At 46.7% G+C, this 24508-nt stretch overlaps 1 protein-coding gene across 1 annotated transcript in view; it reads left to right on the top strand.

Annotated features, from left to right (window-relative positions):
- Positions 1–24508, top strand: part of LOC143981502 (uncharacterized) — a 157507-nt gene that overhangs the window by 2474 nt on the left and 130525 nt on the right. The window contains exon 2 of the mRNA XM_077479370.1: positions 14287–14342. Within this exon, the coding sequence (XP_077335496.1) occupies positions 14287–14342 (56 nt within the window). The remainder of the gene's footprint in view (positions 1–14286; positions 14343–24508) is intronic.

Genomic DNA, 24508 nt, shown 5'->3' with positions numbered 1-24508 from the left:
TTTTATGTAAGTGGTAGGTTTTTCTACCATTGTTGTTTATGTTATATCAATATTATTGGTCTTGGGACAGAATTCTACCTGCCTTAGATGCTATCAGTATTTGTCACAATGCACGTTCGGGCATGCGTTGTGTCGGTGCTGATGTATACTTTGTATAAAAATTGTTTTAAAGATACTTTTTCATTGCATATACATAACTGCTCCCACCCCATACTTATTAGTATGGGTGTACTTAAATGCACAGCCCCTTTAGGATGTATGGTCCGGCGTATGTTTACATACGTCCTACTTGACACCGGAGATGATGTATTTTCATCACATCACTTCCTGTTGTCGGACACATCCTGGCCGGATGTGACGTACTTTCCGTTTACGTCACTTCCGATGTTCGACGCTCTCCGATTGGTTGTGGCGTGTTTCCTCTTACGCCACCTCTTGCGTCGGACGTGCGTGTAATACTGGTGCTTCCGGTACGCGGTGCGTTCCATCACCGCTAGACGGAGGCATCAGTGCTCTCTATATACGACACGCCCACTATGTTAGTACTTCCCTGTAGTGGGTGTGGCTTCGTCGGCATAAGTGGCTGGGTAGGATAATGATTGGAACCATATCCACGCCCCTTATGTGTTCAATCATGACCCGGAAATACTACTAACGGTATTACAGAGGGGAATAAATTACAACGTCTGGCTAATTTTTACGTTTGGTATATTTCTAAAGTTTGGGCCAACCTAGCTTTCATTTATTGGTTTATTTTATATATGTTTTGGCATGGTCTGTCTGCTGATACATGCTGTAACATTATAATGAGGCGTGGAACGCACGCCGGGCGCCATCTTAAACCGGAAATGACACGCGGTGACACAGGCAGATGGAATTTTCGCCCAAATTGATTGTTTGCTATATAAGTGATGATGCTACAGTGTAGTGCTACCCCAGATGACGTCTGTAGAGGACGAAACGCGTCGGGACTACTGCTGTAGCACTGTTTTTATGGAATAAGCGCTTGATTTCTTTGGTTACATGTGAGTTCATTACTTTTTTATTAAATTTTTTCTTTTAAACGGATTTACACTATTGTGGCTCCTTATTTTCCTTTGTATGAGTTCAACATTTTGAGCTGGAGTGTACCGATGTGGATTTAACAACTAGTTGGGACAACTATATGAGGAGTCTGACTTGTTACTTCCCTGAAAATCTACATCTGCAAATCTCGCCTTCTAAGTTATAAGCTTGCATGATCCTTCGAATATATATTCGTTTGGATCCATACTATCCGGTAAGCCTTTACTTCTAAAGGTGACGGGAATATCACAGGGTGTCTGCATGCTAGCCTCATTTAAGAAGGTGGATGGTGACCCGTATTTCACGTTTGGATTGGATCAACTTTTTACATAGAGACTTTTAATTCATTTATATTTTTTTGGAAGTGTATTTTTTTATTTCTATGTACTTTTTTAAGAATTTTCACACCTAAGGTGTTTGGGTTAAATTGTACGATGATGCACTAACTAGATTATTCATAACTTTGTTAAGCGCTACACTTTGGTTTGGTATTTGTTTATTATTCACTGTTTTATCCTTGTGATTGTGTTAGCAGCTTTTTTCTGTTTTTTTGGATAGCGCAGTGTCACAGGGAACGTTTTTTTGTCTATATATAGATCTTTATATCACTAGAGGGATCACCAGCAGGAGGAAGGAGGTCCTGATTCCTCTATATAGATCTTTATATCACTAGAGGGATCACCAGCAGGAGGAAGGAGGTCCTGATTCCTCTATATAGATCTTTATATCACTAGAGGGGTCACCAGCGGGAGGAAGGAGGTCCTGATTCCTCTATATAGATCTTTATATCACTAGAGGGGTCATCAGCAGGAGGAAGGAGGTCCTGATTCCTCTATATAGATCTTTATATCACTAGAGGGATCACCAGCAGGAGGAAGGAGGTCCTGATTCCTCTATATAGATCTTTATATCACTAGAGGGATCACCAGCAGGAGGAAGGAGGTCCTGATTCCTCTATATAGATCTTTATATCACTAGAGGGATCACCAGCGGGAGGAAGGAGGTCCTGATTCCTCTATATAGATCTTTATATCACTAGAGGGGTCACCAGTAGGAGGAAGGAGGTCCTGATTCCTCTATATAGATCTTTATATCACTAGAGGGGTCACCAGCTGGAGGAAGGAGGTCCCGATTCCTCTATATAGATCTTTATATCACTAGAGGGGTCACCAGCGGGATGAAGGAGGTCCTGATTCCTCTATATAGATCTTCCTATCACTAGAGGGATCACCAGCAGGAGGAAGGAGGTCCGGATTCCTCTATATAGATCTTTATATCACTAGAGGGGTCACCAGCTGGAGGAAGGAGGTCCCGATTCCTCTATATAGATCTTTATATCACTAGAGGGGTCACCAGCGGGATGAAGGAGGTCCTGATTCCTCTATATAGATCTTTATATCACTAGAGGGGTCACCAGCGGGATGAAGGAGGTCCTGATTCCTCTATATAGATCTTCCTATCACTAGAGGGATCACCAGCAGGAGGAAGGAGGTCCTGATTCCTCTATATAGATCCTTATATCACTAGAGGGGTCCCCAGCAGGAGGAAGGAGGTCCTGATTCCTCTATATAGATCTTTATATCACTAGAGGGGTCCCCAGCAGGAGGAAGGAGGTCCTGATTCCTCTATATAGATCTTTATATCACTAGAGGGGTCACCAGCAGGTGGAAGGAGGTCCTGATTCCTCTATATAGATCTTTACATATCACTAGAGAAATCACCAGCAGGAGGAAGGAGGTCCTGATTCCTCTATATAGATCTTTATATCACTAGAGAAATCACCAGCAGGAGGAAGGAGGTCCCGATTCCTCTATATAGATCTTTATATCACTAGAGGGGTCACCAGCAGGAGAAGGAGGTCCTGATTCCTCTATATAGATCTTTATATCACTAGAGGGATCACCAGCGGGAGGAAGGAGGTCCTGATTCCTCTATATAGATCTTTATATCACTAGAGGGGTCACCAGCAGGAGGAAGGAGGTCCCGATTCCTCTATATAGATCTTTATATCACTAGAGGGGTCACCAGCAGGAGAAGGAGGTCCTGATTCCTCTATATAGATCTTTATATCACTAGAGGGATCACCAGCGGGAGGAAGGAGGTCCTGATTCCTCTATATAGATCTTTATATCACTAGAGGGATCACCAGCGGGAGGAAGGAGGTCCTGATTCCTCTATATAGATCTTTATATCACTAGAGGGATCACCAGCAGGAGGAAGGAGGTCCTGATTCCTCTATATAGATCTTTACATATCACTAGAGAAATCACCAGCAGGTGGAAGGAGGTCCTGATTCCTCTATATAGATCTTTATATCACTAGAGGGGTCACCAGCAGGAGGAAGGAGGTCCTGATTCCTCTATATAGATCTTTATATCACTAGAGAAATCACCAGCAGGAGGAAGGAGGTCCTGATTCCTCTATATAGATCTTTATATCACTAGAGGGATCACCAGCAGGTGGAAGGAGGTCCTGATTCCTCTATATAGATCTTTATATCACTAGAGGGGTCACCAGCAGGAGGAAGGAGGTCCTGATTCCTCTATATAGATATTTACATATCACTAGAGAAATCACCAGCAGGTGGAAGGAGGTCCTGATTCCTCTATATAGATCTTTATATCACTAGAGGGGTCACCAGCAGGAGGAAGGAGGTCCTGATTCCTCTATATAGATCTTTATATCACTAGAGGGATCACCAGCAGGTGGAAGGAGGTCCTGATTCCTCTATATAGATCTTTATATCACTAGAGGGGTCACCAGCAGGAGGAAGCAGGTCCTGATTCCTCTATATAGATATTTACATATCACTAGAGAAATCACCAGCAGGAGGAAGGAGGTCCTGATTCCTCTATATAGATCTTTATATCACTAGAGGGGTCACCAGCGGGAGGAAGGAGGTCCTGATTCCTCTATATAGATCTTTATATCACTAGATGGGTTTCCAGCAGGAGGAAGGAGGTCCTGATTCCTCTATATAGATCTTTACATATCACTAGAGAAATCACCAGCAGGAGGAAGGAGGTCCTGATTCCTCTATATAGATCTTTATATCACTAGAGGGATCACCAGCAGGTGGAAGGAGGTCCTGATTCCTCTATATAGATCTTTATATCACTAGAGGGGTCACCAGCAGGAGGAAGGAGGTCCTGATTCCTCTATATAGATATTTACATATCACTAGAGAAATCACCAGCAGGAGGAAGGAGGTTCTGATTCCTCTATATAGATCTTTATATCACTAGAGGGGTCACCAGCGGGAGGAAGGAGGTCCTGATTCCTCTATATAGATCTTTATATCACTAGATGGGTTTCCAGCAGGAGGAAGGAGGTCCTGATTCCTCTATATAGATCTTTACATATCACTAGAGAAATCACCAGCAGGAGGAAGGAGGTCCTGATTCCTCTATATAGATCTTTATACCACTAGAGGGGTCACCAGCAGGAGGAAGGAGGTCCTGATTCCTCTATATAGATCTTTAGTGAGACTTGGTTTAGAATATTGTGTTCAGTTCTGGAGACCTCCTTTACATAAGGATATTGATGGAACAAGTCCAGAGACGGGAAACAAAAATGGCGTAAAGTCTGGGGAATTAAACATATCAAGAGGGACGTCAGGAAGTTAATATGTACGGTCCGGAGGAAAGACAGGAAAGGGGAGACATGATTGAAACCTTTTGAATACATCAAGGCGGGTGAATAAGGTTCAGGAAGGCAGTTGTTTCAACATGAAACCAAAATCGAGAACACGGAGACATGACCTCCAGCTAACTTGAGGAAATTTCAAAACTTATCTTGGAAAGTATTTTTCTGAAAGGGTGGTTGATGACTGGAATTCAATTACAGCCGTTGTAGTGAGACATATAACAGTAAGTGTCTTCAAACATGCTTGGGACAAACATACATCTATACTGTAAAAAAAAAAAGTGTGGGGGGGGGGGGCAAATCCGATGGATTTCTCTGGCTTTTTTTCTGATGTCACTTTTCTAGGTTTCCATGTGAGAATGCTTAGTGTGGTCAGGGTCCTTATGTGCCTACTTGGTTGCTGTACTTATGGCACTTTATTATTGTACTTGCATGGGTGCCTTGCTTAGTATGTACATTCGGAGTGTGGCCTGGGGTCTTTTTTATCGTGCACACTCGGGTGCCTTGCTTTGGGTGCACATGGACCATGTGGCAGGGGTTCTTGTGTACCTGCTAGGGTGCCTTGCTTAGGGCATGCATGCACGCTGTGGCTAGGTTCCTTGGCATTATGTTCCCACTCTGGTGCTGTGTGCATGGAATCATGGGACATGTAGTCTCAATGCACCCCCTTGCACACACTATGCACTCCTGGACCAGAATAGGGGGGGGGGGGGGGGTTGGTTCAGTAGAGACAGACGTATCATGGAGATCTTTCAAAAGTAAGTGTTGTAAAATGAGATGAAAGGCATTGGCTGCATAGCTAGTTCCATGGAGGAAGAAACAAGACAGTTTGCACTGAAGAGTTAATACTCCTGGAAGCTTCCACATTCTGCTGTGTTTGTGTCAGCTTTGTGCCCGCTCTGCCTCTACCTCCCTAAATTTACCAGCTGCCACGGACCGCCCGCCGCAGTTTTACGGTGGCTGTTTGAAGGAGGATAAAGTTGTTTTGGCAGCAGCTTGCTGCCATAACCCCGGCAACCCCTTCTTCAGTGGGAGGTCTGCACCAAGATAAGTGGTCTCTGCGGCGGGTTCACCGCAAGATCACTTTTATTGGAGGCGGGAGAGGGGCCCTCCCCCTCCCGCCACGATTCGGTGCCCTCCGCCGCTTACAGGAGCTGTCGCACCGGCGGAGGTGCCCTGTTGATGGCTCAGTATGGATAGGAGTGAGGGGAAGACGGCCACCCACCCGTCTCCATACCATTGCAGGACAGAAGCGACATCAAAACATCACTCCCGCCCATTGCTCTTAAAGGGACAATTTTTTTTTAAATGACAGTTTTTGTTTTTATTTTTATTTTAACTTTTTTTTAATTGCATTTTAGTGTAAATATGAGATGTGAGGACTTTTTGACCCTCCCCCCCAGATCTCATATTTAAGAGGACCCGTCACTTTTTTTTTTTTTCTATTAAAAGGGATGTTTACATTCCTTGTAATAGGAATAAAAGTGATCCATTTTTTTTTTTTTTAAAGATGTGTGTATATATAAAAAAATAAAAATAAAATTACAGGTGTTCCAATACTTTTGGTAATATAGTATATATAGAAATCGTCTGTACGTATGCTACATTTTTCTAATCCACCTGGACCAACAAAGAAATGTTGAACCGATTTCATTTCTGGAATTTGTTGCATAACGAATATGGAAAAAAATAAAAAACTTCAATGAACAAATACAAACTAAACAAAACAAGTTTGATGTCTGTTGCTCCTGCTTAGCCATAAAACCAGCGTACAGCAGCTACAGCCTGAAATGAAGACAGAGCGTTTTTTGTTTTATCCAGCTGTATTTACTAGTATAACCTACACCATCCATGTGAAAGATCCAACAGCAACATGTCAGAGAGAAATGAACGAAATGCAAAAACGGTCACGAAATTGGAAAAAAGATTCACCTTTTCGCTTTATTTCCAGTCTTTAGTCTGTTGGGATTTGTCTCCACTAACTTTGCAATATTTGCCCGCTCTTCTTTACAGAACGGCTCCGGTTCAGTTACATTGGATGGTGACCGTTTGTGGACTGCAGTCTTCAAGTGATTCCACAGATTTTCAATGGGGTTCAAGTCTGGGCTCTGACTAGGCCCTGAAAAAACGTTCACCGCCTTCTCCAACCACTGTATGCTCCCCTCCTCCAACCACTGTGTGCTCCCCTCCCCCAACCACTGTGTGCTCCTCTTCCCCCCTCCCTCCCTCCCAACCACTGTGTGCTCCCCTCCCCCAACCACTGTGTGCTCCTCTTCCCCCCTCCCTCCCTCCCAACCACTGTGTGCTCCTCCTCCCCCCTCCCTCCAACCACTGTGTGCTCCCCTCCCCCAACCACTGTGTGCTCCTCTTCCCCCCTCCCTCCCTCCCAACCACTGTGTGCTCCTCCTCCCCCCTCCCTCCAACCACTGTGTGCTCCTCCTCCCCCCTCCCTCCCAACCACTGTGTGCTCCTCCTCCCCCCTCCCTCCAACCACTGTGTGCTCCTCCTCCCCCCTCCCTCCCAACCACTGTGTGCTCCTCCTCCCCCCTCCCTCCCAACCACTGTGTGCTCCTCCTCCCCCCTCCCTCCCAACCACTGTGTGCTCCTCCTCCCCCTCCCTCCCAACCACTGTGTGCTCCTCCTCCCCCCCCCCCTCCCAACCACTGTGTGCTCCTCCTCCCCCCTCCCTCCCAACCACTGCGTGCTCCTCCTCCCCCCCCTCCCTCCCAACCACTGTGTGCTCCTCCTCCCCCCTCCCTCCCAACCACTGTGTGCTCCTCCTCCCCCTCCCTCCCAACCACTGTGTGCTCCTCCTCCCCCCCCTCCCTCCCAACCACTGTGTGCTCCTCCTCCCCCCTCCCTCCCAACCACTGTGTGCTCCTCCTCCCCCTCCCTCCCAACCACTGTGTGCTCCTCCTCCCCCCCCCTCCCAACCACTGTGTGCTCCTCCTCCCCCCCTCCCTCCCAACCACTGTGTGCTCCTCCTCCCCCCCTCCCTCCCAACCACTGTGTGCTCCTCCTCCCCCCTCCCTCCCAACCACTGTGTGCTCCTCCTCCCCCCTCCCTCCAACCACTGTGTGCTCCTCCTCCCCCCTCCCTCCCAACCACTGTGTGCTCCTCCTCCCCCCCCCCTCCCTCCCAACCACTGTGTGCTCCTCCTCCCCCCTCCCTCCCAACCACTGTGTGCTCCTCCTCCCCCCTCCCTCCCAACCACTGTGTGCTCCTCCTCCCCCCTTCCCTCCCAACCACTGTGTGCTCCTCCTCCCCCCCCTCCCTCCCAACCACTGTGTGCTCCTCCTCCCCCCCCTCCCTCCAACCACTGTGTGCTCCTCCTCCCCCCTCCCTCCAACCACTGTGTGCTCCTCCTCCCCCCTCCCTCCCAACCACTGTGTGCTCCTCCTCCCCCCCCCTCCCTCCCAACCACTGTGTGCTCCTCCTCCCCCCCTCCCTCCCAACCACTGTGTGCTCCTCCTCCCCCCTCCCTCCACCACTGTGTGCTCCTCCTCCACCACTGTGTGCTCCTCCTCCCCCCCTCCTCCAACCACTGTGTGCTCCCCTCCTCCAACCACTGTGTGCTCCCCTCCTCCAACCACTGTGTGCTCCACCTCCCCCCTCCCTCCAACCACTGTGTGCTCCTCCTCCCCCCTCCCTCCCAACCACTGTGTGCTCCCCTCCTCCCCCCTCCCCTCCAACCACTGTGTGCTCCTCCTCCCCCTCCCTCCACCACTGTGTGCTCCTCCTCCCCCCCTCCTCCAACCACTGTGTGCTCCCCTCCTCCAACCACTGTGTGCTCCACCTCCCCCCTCCCTCCAACCACTGTGTGCTCCTCCCCCCTCCCTCCCTCCCAACCACTGTGTGCTCCTCCTCCCCCCTCCCTCCCAACCACTGTGTGCTCCTCCTCCCCCTCCCTCCACCACTGTGTGCTCCTCCTCCCCCCTCCTCCAACCACTGTGTGCTCCCCTCCTCCAACCACTGTGTGCTCCACCTCCCCCCTCCCTCCAACCACTGTGTGCTCCTCCTCCCCCCTCCCTCCAACCACTGTGTGCTCCTCCTCCCCCCTCCCTCCAACCACTGTGTGCTCCTCCTCCCCCCTCCCTCCACCACTGTGTGCTCCTCCTCCACCACTGTGTGCTCCTCCTCCCCCCCTCCTCCAACCACTGCGTGCTCCCCTCCTCCAACCACTGTGTGCTCCACCTCCCCCCTCCCTCCAACCACTGTGTGCTCCACCTCCCCCTCCCTCCCAACCACTGTGTGCTCCTCCTCCCCCCTCCCTCCCAACCACTGTGTGCTCCTCCTCCCCCCTCCCTCCAACCACTGTGTGCTCCTCCTCCCCCCTCCCTCCCAACCACTGTGTGCTCCTCCTCCCCCCTCCCTCCCAACCACTGTGTGCTCCTCCTCCCCCCTCCCTCCACCACTGTGTGCTCCTCCTCCACCACTGTGTGCTCCTCCTCCCCCCCTCCTCCCACCACTGTGTGCTCCTCCTCCCCCCTCCCTCCAACCACTGTGTGCTCCTCCTCCCCCCTCCCTCCACCACTGTGTGCTCCTCCTCCCCCCTCCCTCCACCACTGTGTGCTCCTCCTCCCCCCTCCCTCCAACCACTGTGTGCTCCTCCTCCCCCCTCCCTCCACCACTGTGTGCTCCTCCTCCACCACTGTGTGCTCCTCCTCCCCCCTCCTCCAACCACTGTGTGCTCCCCTCCTCCAACCACTGTGTGCTCCACCTCCCCCCTCCCTCCAACCACTGTGTGCTCCTCCCCCCTCCCTCCCTCCCAACCACTGTGTGCTCCTCCTCCCCCCTCTCTCCACCACTGTGTGCTCCTCCTCCCCCCCTCCTCCAACCACTGTGTGCTCCCCTCCTCCAACCACTGTGTGCTCCACCTCCCCCCTCCCTCCAACCAATGTGTGCTCCTCCCCCCTACCTCCCAACCACTGTGTGCTCCTCCTCCCCCCTCCCTCCCAACCACTGTGTGCTCCTCCTCCCCCCTCCCTCCCAACCACTGTGTGCTCCTCCTCCCCCCTCCCTCCCAACCACTGTGTGCTCCTCCTCCCCCCCCTCCCTCCCAACCACTGTGTGCTCCTCCTCCCCCCTCCCTCCCAACCACTGTGTGCTCCTCCTCCCCCCTCCCTCCCAACCACTGTGTGCTCCTCCTTCCCAACCACTGTGTGCTCCTCCTCCCCCCTTTCCTTCCAACCACTGTGTGCTCATTGTTGCGTGCTTAGGGTCATTGTCATGTTGGAAGGTAAACCTTCTTCTCATTGATGACGTTCTGCCAGCAGAGGGCAGCAGATTTTCCTTCAAGAATTTGATGTAAATTTTCCCCCGTCCATTCTTCCTTCTATCCTGACAAGTGTCCCAGGCCCTGCTGCAAAGATGCACCCCCCCGCCCCAATACCAAGATATTACCCCCCCCACCCCAATACCAAGATATTACCCCCCCCTCCATGCTTTAGTGTAGGAATGGTGTTATTTGGATGGATTCCCGCCATGCATATCGTTGAGGCCAAATCATTCTATTTTAGTCTTATCTGACCATTCCACCTTTTCCATGTGGCCTCAGAATCTTTGTGTTGCGTTTTTGTTAAAGCTCAGTGGTGACAGCATGTGGCCTTTCTTGAGGAGTGTCTTTTTTTTTTTGTTTTGTTTTTTTGTTCCTGCAGTGGAAGGAAAATGATACAAATAAATATGTGAAAAGTGTGGGGGGGGGGGCATTTGTATGGCGCCCCCTTTACTCTGATACCCCTAACTAAAATCTAGTGGACCCAATTGCCTTCAGAAGTCACCTAATTAGTAAATAGAGTCCACCTGTGTGTCACTTAATCTTAGTATAAATACAGCTGTTCTGTGAAGCCTTCAGTGGTTTGTTAGAGAACCTTAGTGTACAAACAGCATCATGAAGGACAAGGAACACACCAGACAGGTCATGGATAAAGCTGTGGAGAAGTATAAAGCAGGGTTAGGTTATAATAAAATCTCCCAAGCTTTGACCATCTCACGGAGCTCTGTTCAATCCATCATCTGAAAATGGAAAGAGTATGGGCACAACCGCAAACCTACCAAGACATGGCCGTCCACCTAAACTGACCGGGCCGGGCAAGGAGAGCATTCATCAGAGAAGAGCCAAGAGGTCCATGGTAACTCTGGAGGAGCTGCAGAGATCCACAGCTCAGGAGGGAGAATCTGTCCACAGGACAACTATTAGTCGTCTCTCCACAAATCTGCCCTTTATGGAAGAGTGACAAGAAGAAAGACATTGGAGAAAGAAAGTCATAAGAAGTCCTGTTTGTAGTTTGTGAGAAGCCATGTGGGGGAGGGGGCAGCAAACATGTGGAAGAAGGTGTTCTGGTCAGATGAGACCAAAATTCAACTTTTTGACCTAAAAGCAAAACGCTATGCGTGGGGGAAACTAACACTGCCCATCCCCCTGAACACACCGTCCCCACCGTGAGACATGGCGGTGGCAGCATCATGTGGTGGGGATGCTTTTCTTCAGCAGGGACAGGGAAGCTGGTCAGACTTGATGGGAAGATGGATGGAGACAAATACAGGACAATCTTAGAAGAAAACCTGTTAGGCCGCGTACACACGCGCGGACTGTTCGCCCAACTTTGTCCGTCCAACAGTTTCGGCAAACAGTCCGCTCAAAATTAGCATGGACGGACATGGCCACACACGACGAACGAACAGTTTGCTGAAACCGTGCGCGATGACGTGAACGGCACGTACGACGGGACGAAAAATACGACGTCCTATACACTGCATTATAGCTTTTGGCGTGAAAATCCTTTCTGAGCATGCGCGCAACTTTGTTTGACGAACAAGCCTACACACGAGCGGACTGTTCGCTGAAACAAGGTTTCAGCGGACAGTTTTTCGGAAATTCCGAAAAACCTTGTCCGTCCAACTGTCCGCTGAAACTGTCCGCTGAAAGCCCACACACGAGCGGACTGTCCGCCCAAACACTGTTCAGCGGACAAAGTTGGGCGAACAGTCCGCCCGTGTGTACGCGGCCTTAGAGTCTACAAAAGACTTGAGACCGGGGCGGAGGTTCACCTTCCAGTATGTGTGTGTGTGTAATAAATATATATATTTTATTACCTTAGTTGGTAGACACTATAACTTTTACATAAATCAATCAATATACACTTAGTGGGATTTATTTTTATTTTTAACCAAAGACATGAAGCAGAATACATATTGGCCTAAATTTATGAAGAATTTTTATTTGTAAGCGTTTTTTCAACCATCAAAAGAAAGCTATTTGTGTGTGTGTGTGGGGGGGGGGGGGGGGGGATTCTATATATGTGATTTGGGTACAGTGTTACATGACTGTGTATTTACCAGTTAACCACTTCAGCCCCAGAACAATTTACCCCCTTCCTGACCAGAGCACTTTTGTGATTCGGTACTGCGTCGCTTTAACTGACAATTGCGCGGTCGTGCGACGTTGTACTCAAACAAAACTGATGTCCTTTTTTCCCCACAAATAGAGATTTCTTTTGGTGGTATTTGATCACATCTGCAGTTTTTATTTTTTGCGCTATAAACAAAAAAAAATTGACAATTTTGAAGAAAAAAATATTTTATGCTATAATAAATATCCCCCAAAAATATATTAAAAAAAAAGCCCCGTGTCTCTGTGTCCCTTTTCACACACACGGAGCTGCATCTCCACTCCTCCCCCGCCATCTCCTGATTGGCTTTTGGCAGCAGTAGGGGCCATTGGCTCCCCCTGCTGGCAATCGCAGCCAATCGGGAGTGTGAGTTCCCAGACAGATCAGGCTTTCGTGGACATCGCTGGATGGAGATGGGGCTCAGGTAAGTATTGGGGAGGCTGTTGCACACAGAGGTTTTTTTTTTTTAGGGCTGTGGAAATTAAAAATGAATTCTTCGATAAATTGATTCATTCTTTTGATCAGTACTTACCTCTCCACCGGCTTCAGGGAGATCCGTCAGAGATCTGGTGACGCCACAGGACTCCTCCCCCACCCCTTCCCCAAGTGCCACCATCTGCTAACGAAGGGAAGGGGGAGGAGTCCGGTGACATCACTGGACTCCTCCCCCCCTTCCCCAAGTGCCACCGTCTGCTAACAAAGGGAAGGGGGAGGAGTCTGGTGACATCACTGGACTCCTCCCCCCCTTCCCCGAGTGCCACCGTCTGCTAACGAAGGGAAGGGGGGAGTAGTCCAGTGACATCACTGGACTCGTCTCCCCCTTCCCCAAGTGCCACCGTCTGCTAACGAAGGGAAGGGGGAGGAGTCCGGTGACATCACTGGACTCCTCCCCCCCTTCCCCAAGTGCCACCGTCTGCTAACAAAGGGAAGGGGGAGGAGTCTGGTGACATCACTGGACTCCTCCCCCCCTTCCCCGAGTGCCACCGTCTGCTAACGAAGGGAAGGGGGGAGTAGTCCGGTGACATCACTGGACTCGTCTCCCCCTTCCCCAAGTGCCACCGTCTGCTAACGAAGGGAAGGGGGAGGAGTCTGGTGACATCACTGGACTCCTCCCCCCTTCCCCAAGTGCCACCGTCTGCTAACAAAGGGAAGGGGGAGGAGTCTGGTGACATCACTGGACTCCTCCCCCCTTCCCCGAGTGCCACCGTCTGCTAACGAAGGGAAGGGGGGAGTAGTCCGGTGACATCACTGGACTCGTCTCCCCCTTCCCCAAGTGCCACCGTCTGCTAACGAAGGGAAGGGGGGAGTAGTCCGGTGACGTTGATGTTCTGAACGTAGCGCATACGGGGGAATGACGTCACTCGCTGCTGCCCTACGGAACTAACACGATTGTCGGCATTACATGCTGTGTGTTTTCATCTTTATGTGAGTAGTTTGTGTTTGAACACAATTAAATCTTCTACTTAAGTGGTGAGCACTGAGATCTTTTCTTTCTACCCATGACCCGGCGTCCTTGCTGAGATGTGAGAGAAGTTTATGGTCTGTGTTAACCCTTTTGATACCCGCTTGCATGACCACCTGTTTGCACAGGGGTCCATGCCATAAGGTGAGAGTGATTTGTTAGACCCGGAGGTGGAGGGATTGTCACGCTACTGTGCAAAATAAAACTGACTTAGGTCAGTGCTACAGTTTGAAATGAAAACGTATTTGTGTGAACTGTGAAGTCAAGTCATGGATTGTGGAAACTAACTAGTGTCAGGTGATTTGTATATAGTGTATACCACATTTACCACTGACTAATGCAGAGCTGCAATGCAAGGAGACCAGCTAAAAGTAGTTGGATCTGTATGTGCGTTATAATTCATCGAAATTAGTCAATTTCATAATTATTATTTTTTTTTTTAATCAGTAACAGCCCTAGTTTTTCTTTTCTTTTTTTTACCTTTTATGCATAGAATGCACTTTCTGCCTTTGCACCAACATAAAGTGATTGTAATGTTAGGTTTGTCTTCTCTTATGTCGGAGGCCGGGAGCCTAGGTGACTCTGTAATACACAACCGGCAGGATTGTGTTCAGATTTTTGCTCCAAAGAACATTCTCCTCCGGTGACTGTTGTGTATAAATGTTGTCTAATGTTCCTCCTGCTCTCCATGATACCTGAATTACCATATTTTCCTTCTTCTAGGTTGGAAGGACATGACATGAAGGCTCGGATCTATCCGCACTATGGAACTTTGTCTCGTTGGTAGGACTTTTTTCCAGTCCTCCCGTCTTCTGGAGCCAAATACAAAGGGGACACAAATACACAGAGAACTGGAGAAAGGACAATACTGAGCCAATCAACCAGGAAGAAAGCACATTGTCATTTTTCATGCTTGGTTTTCATATTTTTTTTTGTTTTTGTTCTGTGTTTTTTTCTTTTTATGACTATTTAATATAAGCTGCAGCTTGACATCTGTGCTTCCATCTTCTGGCATGAGACTGTGAATGATGACTGAGGTCGTCCCCTCCCTGGATGCAGAAGTATTTGTGGAAAGTGGTGTCTTCCCTGCTCTGTCAGACATCGAGATCCTCTATTGAACATCGTAGATTGGGATGCTGATGATGTTGAACTTGGGGCGTCATACAAAATGGAAGTTACTGACAGTACAAAGAGGAATCTGGCCCAGATGATGATGGGTGTAACTGGAGGACACTGAGGATGATGGGGTGTAACTGGAGGACACTGAGAATGATGGGGTGTAACTGGAGGACACTGAGGATGATGGGGTGTAACTGGAGGACACTGAGGATGATGGGGTGTAACTGGAGGACACTGAGGATGATGGGGTGTAACTGGAGGACACTGAGGATGATGGGGTGTAACTGGAGGACACTGAGGATGATGGGGTGTAACTGGAGGACACTGAGGATGATGGGGGGTAACTGGAGGACACTGAGGATGATGGGTGTAATAGGAGGATGATGGGGTGTAACTGGAGGACACTGAGGATGATGGGTGTAATAGGAGGATGATGGGGTGTAACTGGAGGACACTGCGGGTGATGGGGTGTAACTGGAGGACACAGAGGATGATAGGTGTAATAGGAGGATGATGGGGTGTAACTGGAGGACACTGAGGGTGATGGGGTGTAACTGGAGGACACTGAGGGTGATGGGGTGTAACTGGAGGACACTGAGGATGATGGGTGTAATAGGAGGATGATGGGGTGTAACTGGAGGACACTGAGGATGATGGGGTGTAATTGGAGGATGATGGGGTATAACTGGAGGACACTGAGGATGATGGGTGTAATTGGAGGATGATGGGTGTAATTGGAGGATGATGGGGTATAACTGGAGGACACTGAGGAGTATGATGGGGTATATTTGGAGGATGACGGGGTATTACTGGAGGATGACACGGATAAACCACAAAGTATTGGCTTCTCTCACAGCTCTTTAGCCAACTATTTTGTCACAATATGGTCTCACCATGTGTGGTCTCCATCTTTGTATCTCCTGGAGAACAGCAGCTGTTGATTGTTCTGGGGAGCAGTTGGCTTTATCTCGATCTTATGCAGTATTTACCATAGTCTTATTTTTATTTTTTTACAATGTTCATAATTTTTTTTTTTTTTTTTTTGTACTTTAATTCCCTCCATCCCCTTTTGGAGCTGACCCAAAAGGGGTTCCTGTAAAGGTGGTAAGATGTTTGTACGATCCTATGGTAAACCTCTGCTTCACGTTGAGCATTGGTGGAGCCCACCTCGTGATCAGAGCCACCCCAGATCATAAGATGCAGATGTAACTGCTCCGTATTCGAGGGGTTTGAGAAAGTAGCGATGGAAATAAAAGACTGGATCCAGAATAGAGGCTACAGGAGGTCTACAATAGAGCAGGTGTATCATTTTTGCCAAGAAAAACAAAAAAACACTGTGAAATTGTAAGACAGGTTCCTGCATTCATTCCATTGCCATTCACTATTGAGGTCTGCAGAGGGCTATCGCCGCTCTCTCACTCTCTCTTCTGCCTGCAGTAATAGATCACTGCATTTAGGTGGCTGAATCTGATCTCCACCTAGCAGATTCAGCCACCTTTAAAAAAATATATATATTTTTAAAGGGAAAAAAACATAAATGTACAGTGTACATAATAGATATATATAGAATTTTAAAGACATTCCTCCCTGAGTACAACCCTCCCCCTAATTTCCACAATGGTGTTGGATGACGTGGGTAACATTTGCGTTCCCCCTGCAATCATCAAATGATTACAAAAGCCAACGCAAGGTAATTCATATTTTTTAGCAACCGCAACCCTGTAAATAAAAATAAAAAATTTCATTGTGCTAATTTGTGTCCTTGTCAACCCTACTTAACCCTTTAACCACTTAAGCCCCCCGGAAACAATTTGCAGCCAAAGGACCAGGCCCCTTTTTGCGATTCGGCACTGCGTCACTTTAACTGACAATTGCGCGGTCGTGCGACGTGGCTCCCAAACAAAATTGGCGAACTTTTTTTCCCCCCACAGATAGAGCTTTCTTTTGGTGGTATTTGATCATCTCTGTGGATTTTATTTTTTGCTCTATAAACAAAAAAAGAGCCACAATTTTGAAAAAAAATACATTATTTTTTACTTTTTGCTATAATAAATATCCCCAAAAAAATATATAAATTTTTTTTCCCCCCCCTCAGTTTAGGCCGATACGTATTCTTCTACATATTTTTGTTAAAAAAAAAAAAATCACAATTAGCGGTTATTTATTGTTTGCGCAAAAGTTATAGCGTTTACAAAACAGCATTTTTATTACTATTGGGGGTTTTTTCTACTAGTAATGACGGCGATCACCGTTTTTTTTTTTTTTTTTTTAATTACTGCAACATTATGGCGGACACATAGCACATTTTTGACACATTTTTGGGACCATTGTCATTTATACAGCAATCAGTGCTATTTAAATGCACTGGTTCTTGTGTAAATTACACTGGCAGTGAAGGAGTTAACCACTAGGGGCCAGTGTTGCGGTGTTGTGTTTTTTTTTTTAATTACTGCAACATTATGGCGGACACATCGCACATTTTTGACACATTTTTGGGACCATTGTCATTTATACAGCAATCAGTGCTATTTAAATGCAGTGATTCCTGTGTAAATTACACTGGCAGTGAAGGAGTTAACCACTAGGGGCCAGTGTTGCGTTTTTTTTTTTTTGTTTTTGTTTTTTTTGTGGTATTGCGGCGGATAAATCTGACTTTCAAATTACACTTTTTGGGGGACCAGTGACATTTATTACATAATAAAAAAAAAAGCACTGATCAATGTATAAATGACACTGGCACACTGAGGACAATCAAAGGGTTAACTGTGTTCCCTCAGTGTGTTATAACTGTAGGGGGGATGGGCTGCCTGGGCCATCACAGAGAGCGATGGGAACAGCAGATCTGTGAGATGTCCCCTGTCAGAACGGGGATCTGCCTGGTTTACTTAGACATCGAGTCCGCCGGTCCTGGGGGCGGGTTCATGCCTGCGGAGGCAGTATAGAGAGGCATATATATGGCATGCACAGATGGACGTGCGCCTACGGAGGTTTGCGCTTTCCAGCCACCTTGCCGCAGTATGACGGCGGGTGGTCAGGAAGTGGTTAATTTAATTAATGTGGCTGCCATGTTTGCATTGCGGCCAACGGGGTGCGCGATTTTGCGTTGCAGTCAGTAGAACACCGCATGCCATTATCCTTCTTTTCTTTTTATTTTATGGACAAAACACTGATAAACCTATTTTTGACGGCCGATATATCAGTGCATCCCTGTATACATATGCCAAAGAGTATCAGGTACGGGTTCAAGACCTCACCGAAATAAGAGAAACCCTCTGGGACAAAAAGGAGAAGAAAAAAAAGGGGGCCCCAGGGTTTTATAATTTTTTTAACCCTTTAGGAATGTTCACAGTTGCCTTATAAATGTATAAGTGCCGCTATCGTCTCTTCTCCGCCCTCCACAACAAATGAAGATCACTTTGTGTTGCTTGTCTGGAACAATAAAGTTTTACCATTTTTTTTGGGGGGGGGGGGTATTTTATAGTGTGCCGGCGGCTTCTTTTCATTGCACTTACTGTTATTCCGGATCGTGGAATGTTTTGGTGACTGCATTGCCACCCGGTCATCCGAAGGAGCGACGCACCTCAAAGGCCTTGGAGCAGCAACCATAGCTTTCCTTTTCTTCTCATTATTTATTACATTGTAACATTTTGTAGTTTTTATATATCTTTTATAAAATGGAATCCTCTGCACCTTCAGATTTGCTGCACCCAGAGCCAAGGAATATTCATTGCTTTCCATATTGCTATCAGTGTGACAACATTGTTATTCTAGAGGCCACCATTGTACATAAAAGGATTTTACATTTTGCTTTTAAAATGAAATTTACTCAAAATTTCTGATATTTGTAATGTTGTAAATGTACATATCTCCCATTGAATGGGCTTTTATTCCTCACTTTGTGTCTCTTCTGCCTTCAAATGTATCTAAACCCCAGAAAAATAATATATTGTTGGATGCCAATCCTCGGATGTATGGGCTGCATTTTTTTTAAAAAAAAAATTTCAGGTTTTTTTTTTATATTTCTTTCAGGTTTTTTTTTATTTTTTTCAGTTTTTTTTTTTTTCAGGTTTTTTTTTTTCTGCCACAGTAACATGCTTCCTTTCCTAGGGTGACGACACTCGCTCCTCTACTGTATCTATGGAAGGTCTACAAACATGCCTGCCGCTCTTCATTTGCATAGCAGGTATTGGTGGTTTACAGGGGGAATATAAGATTGTATATTAATTGTACAGCACAGCCTGGAAATTCATAGATACTGGATTACAGTCTGCTACCTTTTGGGTAATCGGCCACTAACAAAGCTTTTGGACACACATCAGTGTCCCCTTAGACCCCTACCCCCACCCCATGACATCTCAGTTTTTGGCTACAGTCCTGTGGTAATGGACCTCTTTCCCTCTGTGGACCTTCCGCTTTAAGCACTCCTCGCCCCCTGACATGCCACATTTAGCATGCAATTTGTTTTTTTTTGGGGGGGGGGGAGTGTACCCTTTTTTTGTGGGACTTCCTGTACCACTTCCTGTTTACTATCTTCAGCCACCTAGGCGGCGACTCCTCTCGCCCTAGGCGGCCCCTCCCTGCCAGCAATCTTCTGGAACCCAACTCGGGTCCCAGAAGATCAGCTGGCCAATAGGCCTGTAAGAAGCCGTAAGCTATCGCAGCCGGGTGCCCACAGTTACCATGATGGTGCCGGGGAGAGGAGCTAGCCTCCGGGCGGCCCCATCGCTGGACCGTGAGGCAGGTAAGTGTCGATTTATTAAAAGTCCGCAGCTATGCTTTTTGTAGCTGCTGACTGTTAATAAACTAAACTAAAAAAAAAAAAAAAAAACGGGTGCAACTTGGAGCTTTGAATTCTTTAACACTTCACTGCCTTCTACTGTAGCAATGGAAGCAATGCATCTAGATAAGTGCTACATCCATAATATATTGGAAGACCTGGGCCCATGTGGTAAGGACTAATGAGGCTTTAGACACTGAATCCTGCTAGAGTGATCACCTCATCGATGTGTGCTATATGTTTATTTAACAGCAGGGTGCTATACAGGTCCAAGGTAATAGTCCATCACTGGTTCCCAAACCCAAGAAGATCCTGGAGGGGGGGGGGGATATGCCTACTATGATGAGCAAAACCTAAACTATTAATGGAACCAGCGGCTTGTAAAGAAGATAGGATGGGTTCGTCCTATCATCAGACCGTTACTGTAGCCTTATAGCAACTATTAGGCCGCGTACACACGCGGGGACTGTTCGCCCAACTTTGTCCGCTGAACAGTGTTTCGGCAAACAGTCTGCTCGTGTGTGGGCTTTAGGCGGCCAGTTTCAGCGAACAGTCCGCTGAACAAGATTTTTCGGAAATTCCGAAAAACTGTCCGCTGAAACAAAGTTTCAGCGAACAGTCCCCTCGTGTGTAGGCTTGTTCGTCAAACTAAGTTCCGCGCATGCTCAGAAAGGATTTACACGCCGAAAGTTATAATGCAGTGTATAGGACGTCGTATTTTTCGTCCCGTCGTACGTGCCGTTCACGTCATCGCGCACGGTTTCAGCAAACTGTTCGTTCGTCGTGTGTGGCCATGTCCGTCCATGCTAATTTTGAGCGGACTGTTTGCCGAAACTGTTTGACGGACAAAGTTGGGCGAACAGTCCCCGCGTGTGTACGCGGCCTCAGACATAAAGTGGATGAAAATCCTCTCATGTACCCAGTAAAGTGAACAGCCTCAGATGATACACAGAGATGAAACATCTCCCTACATAAGTTGTACCTGTTGCTCTGCTCTCTATACCTTTCTACACTCTTAAAAGTGCATATTGTGTTAAAAATCTTTCTTCCTCTTTCAGCAGCACATAGGGGTGGGTGGCAACAAATGAGATCTGCAAAATACTTGCCATGCCTCTTAGCACATACCTTGGCATGTCTGCTTTCCAAATTGTTATTTTTTTTGGGGGGGTGTTTTGTACTCTCTTGGCATTTCAAGGCCACTGAAACCGTGATAGGAAGCGACATGAGGAAATTCCACCTTTTCAAAGCCCTGAAGGTGATCATTGGATTTTGGTTCAGTGTATGCGACCAAAAAGTCTTTCTCACATGTGGTATTTTCATACTTGGGAGAAGTAGCAGAATGTATTTTGGGGTGTAATTCCACATATACCCATGGCATGTGTGAGAAATATCTAATTCATTTTGACAACTTTGTGGAAAAAAAAGGAAGGAAGAATCCAACAAAAAATGAAATCTTCCTTGGGTCCAACATGCCTCTTGGCAAATTCCTTGGACTGTCTACCCTCCAAAAAGGGGGCATTTGGGGAGTTTTTGTATTCTCCGGGCATTTTAGCACCTCATCGAAGGTGGGAGGCAGTCAGAAAGTGAGAGCTGCATAAATTCCGGTATATATCCCATAGTTTGTAGACACTATAACTTTCCCACAAACCAATTAACCGCTTGCCGACCTGTGCATGCCGATTTACGTCAGCAGAATGGCTGGACCTGTAAAAGGGAGTACAGGTACATCCCCTTTAAGAAACGGTGCTGCGGGTGCGCCCGCCGTGGACTCGATGTCCGCCGGGTGCCCGCGATCATGTCACGGGGTGGTAGAATGGGGAGATGCTTTTGTAAACAGCATGTCCCTGTGTTGCCTAGTGACAGGACAGAAAATACTGCTCTCTGTCATTAAGATCAGTGATCACTGTCATGTGAGGTGGAGCCCCTCCCCCCACAGTTAGAATCACTCCCTAGGACACACTTAACACCTTCACTGCCCCCTAGTGGTTAACCCCTTCAGTACCAGTGTAATTTACACCGTAATCAATGCATTTTTATAGCACTGATTGCTGTATAAATGACAATGGTCACAAAATTGTGTCCGCCATAATGTCGCAGTCTTGATAAAAATCGCAGATCACCGCCATTACTAATAAAAATGACATAAAACTATCCCCTATTTTGTAGACGCTACAAATTTTGCGCAAACCAATCATAAGCTTATTGTGATTTATTATTTTTTTTTACCAAAAATATGTAGAATACATATCGGCCTAAACTGAGGAAATAGTTTTTTTTTTATATATATATATTTTTGGGGATATTTATTATAGCAAAAAGTAAAAATGTATTGCTTTTTTTCAAAATTGGCACTTTTTTTTGTTTATAGAGCAAAAAAATAAAAATGGCAGAGGCGATCAAATACCACCAAAAGAAAGCTCTATTTGTGGGGAAATAAAAGGACATCAATTTTGTTTGGGTGCAACGTTGAACGACCGCGCAATTGTCAGTTAAAACGATGCAGTGAGAAAATGCAGAAAGTGCTCTGGTCAGAAGGGGGTAAATTCTTCTGGGGCTGAAGTGGTTAATATACACTTATTGGGATTTGTGTTTCCAAAGTCATGTAGCAGAATACATTTTGGGCTCAATGTATGATGGCATTTTAGTTCATTGGACATTTTTTTTTATAACAGAAAGTTGAAAATATAATTTTTTTCAAAATCTTCATTTTTTTATTTTTTGGGGGGTTTTTTGTTTATATAATAAAAATTTTAAAAACAGTGGTGATAAAATACCACCAAAAGAAAGCTCTATTTGTGTAAAGAAAATTATATAAAATGTCATTTGGGTACAGTGTTGAATGACAGCGTTACCAGTTAAAGTAGCGTAGTGCTGAAAATCAAAAATGCCCTGGTCATGAAGGGGTAAAACCTTCAGGACTTCAAGTGGTTAATAAGATATTTATAACACACAGTATGGACAAACTTATAGATACACCCCAAAACACATTTTGCTACTCCTCTTGAGCATGGGGATACCACGTCTCTGACTATTTTTGCATCCTACCAGCATAATGGGGCCCAAAATCCAAGGAGCACCTTCAAGCTTTTAGGGGGCTTATATTAGGCATCTCGTTTCCTTACTACCTATGATGTGACACTGCCGCTGGGTGCCACCATCTTGGATTGGATTTGGCAGCCCCAGACTAAGAGTTGTGACTCTCTATAGCAGTGATGGTGAACTTTGGCACCCCAGATGTTTTGTAAATATATTTCCCATGATGCTAAACTACACTGCAGAGTGCATGAGCATCATGGGAAATTTAGTTCCAAAACATCTGGGGTGCCGAGGTTCCCCATCACTGCCCTATAGTATTATTTAGCAGCTACAGTGCCTTGCGAAAGTATTCGGCCCCCTTGAATTTTTCAACTTTTTGCCACATTTCAGGCTTCAAACATAAAGATATAAAAGTTTTTTTTTTTTTGTGAAGAATCACCAACAAGTGGGACACAATTGTGAAGTGGAACGAAATCTATTGGATTTTTGAAACTTTTTTAACTAATAAAAAAATGAAAAGTGGGGCGTGCAAAATGATTCGGCCCCCTTGCGTTAATACTTTGTAGAGCCGCCTTTTGCTGCGATTACAGCTGCAAGTCGCTTGGGGTGTCTCTATCAGTTTTGCACATCGAGAGACTGAAATTCTTGCCCATTCTTCCTTGCAAAACAGCTGGAGCTCAGTGAGGTTGGATGGAGAGCGTTTGTGAACAGCAGTTTTCAGCTCTTTCCACAGATTCTCGATTGGATTCAGGTCTGGACTTTGACTTGGCCATTCTAACACCTGGATACGTTTATTTGTGAACCATTCCTTTGTAGATTTTGCTGTATGTTTGGGATCATTGTCTTGTTGGAAGATAAATCTCCGTCCCAGTTTCAGGTCTTTTGCAGACTCCAACAGGTTTTCATCCAGAATGGTCCTGTATTTGGCTGCATCCATCTTCCCCTCAATTTTAACCATCTTCCCTGTCCCTGCTGAAGAAAAGCAGGCCCAAACCATGATGCTGCCACCACCATGTGTGACAGTGGGGATGGTGTGTTGAGGGTGATGAGCTGTGTTGCTTTTACGCCAAACATATCGTTTTGCATTGTGGGCAAAAAGTTGGATTTTGGTTTCATGTGACCAGAGCACCTTCTTCCACATGTTTGGTGTGTCTCCCAGGTGTGGCAAACTTTAGACGAGACTTTTTATGGATATCTTTGAGAAATGGCTTTCTTCTTGCCACTCTTCCATAAAGGGCAGATTTGTGCAGTGTACGACTGATTGTTGTCCTATGGACAGACTCTCCCACCTCAGCTGTAGTTCTCTGCAGTTCATCCAGAGTGATCATGGGCCTCTTGGCTGCATCTCTGATCAGTCTTCTCCTTGTCTGAGCTGAAAGTTTAGAGGGACGGCCAGGTCTTGGTAGATTTGCAGTGGTCTGATACTCCTTCCATTTCAAAATGATGGCTTGCACAGTGCTCCTTGGGATGTTTAAAGCTTGGGAAATCTTTTCGTATCCAAATCCGGCTTTAAACTTCTCCAACAGTATTACGGACCTGCCTGGTGTGTTCCTTGGTCTTCATGATGCTCTCTGCGCTTTCAACAGAACCCTGAGACTATCACAGAGCAGGTGCATTTATACAGAGACTTGATTACACACAGGTGGATTCTATTTATCACCATCAGTCATTTAGGACAACATTGGATCATTCAGAGATCCTCGCTGAACTTCTGGAGTGAGTTTGCTGCACTGAAAGTAAAGGGGCCGAATAATTTTGCACGCACCACTTTTCAGTTTTTTATTTGTTAAAAAAGTTTAAAATATCCAATAGATTTCGTTCCACTTCACAGTGGTTCCACTTCAGCTATACCCAGCCGTACTCAGCTATACCCAGCCGTACTCAGCCGTACCCAGCCATACTCAGCCATACTCAGCAGTGCTCAGCCATACTCAGCCATACTCAGCCATACCCAGCCATACTCAGCAATACTCAGCCGTACCCAGCCATACTCAGCCATACCCAGCCATACCC

Source organism: Lithobates pipiens, unplaced genomic scaffold (assembly GCF_037356315.1).
Source record: "Lithobates pipiens isolate NorthernLeopardFrog02 unplaced genomic scaffold, aLitPip1_a1.2 Scaffold_16, whole genome shotgun sequence".
Taxonomy (NCBI): Eukaryota; Metazoa; Chordata; class Amphibia; order Anura; family Ranidae; genus Lithobates; species Lithobates pipiens.
Note: the sequence above shows the minus strand (reverse complement) of the source record. Positions and strands in the feature narration are given on the sequence as shown.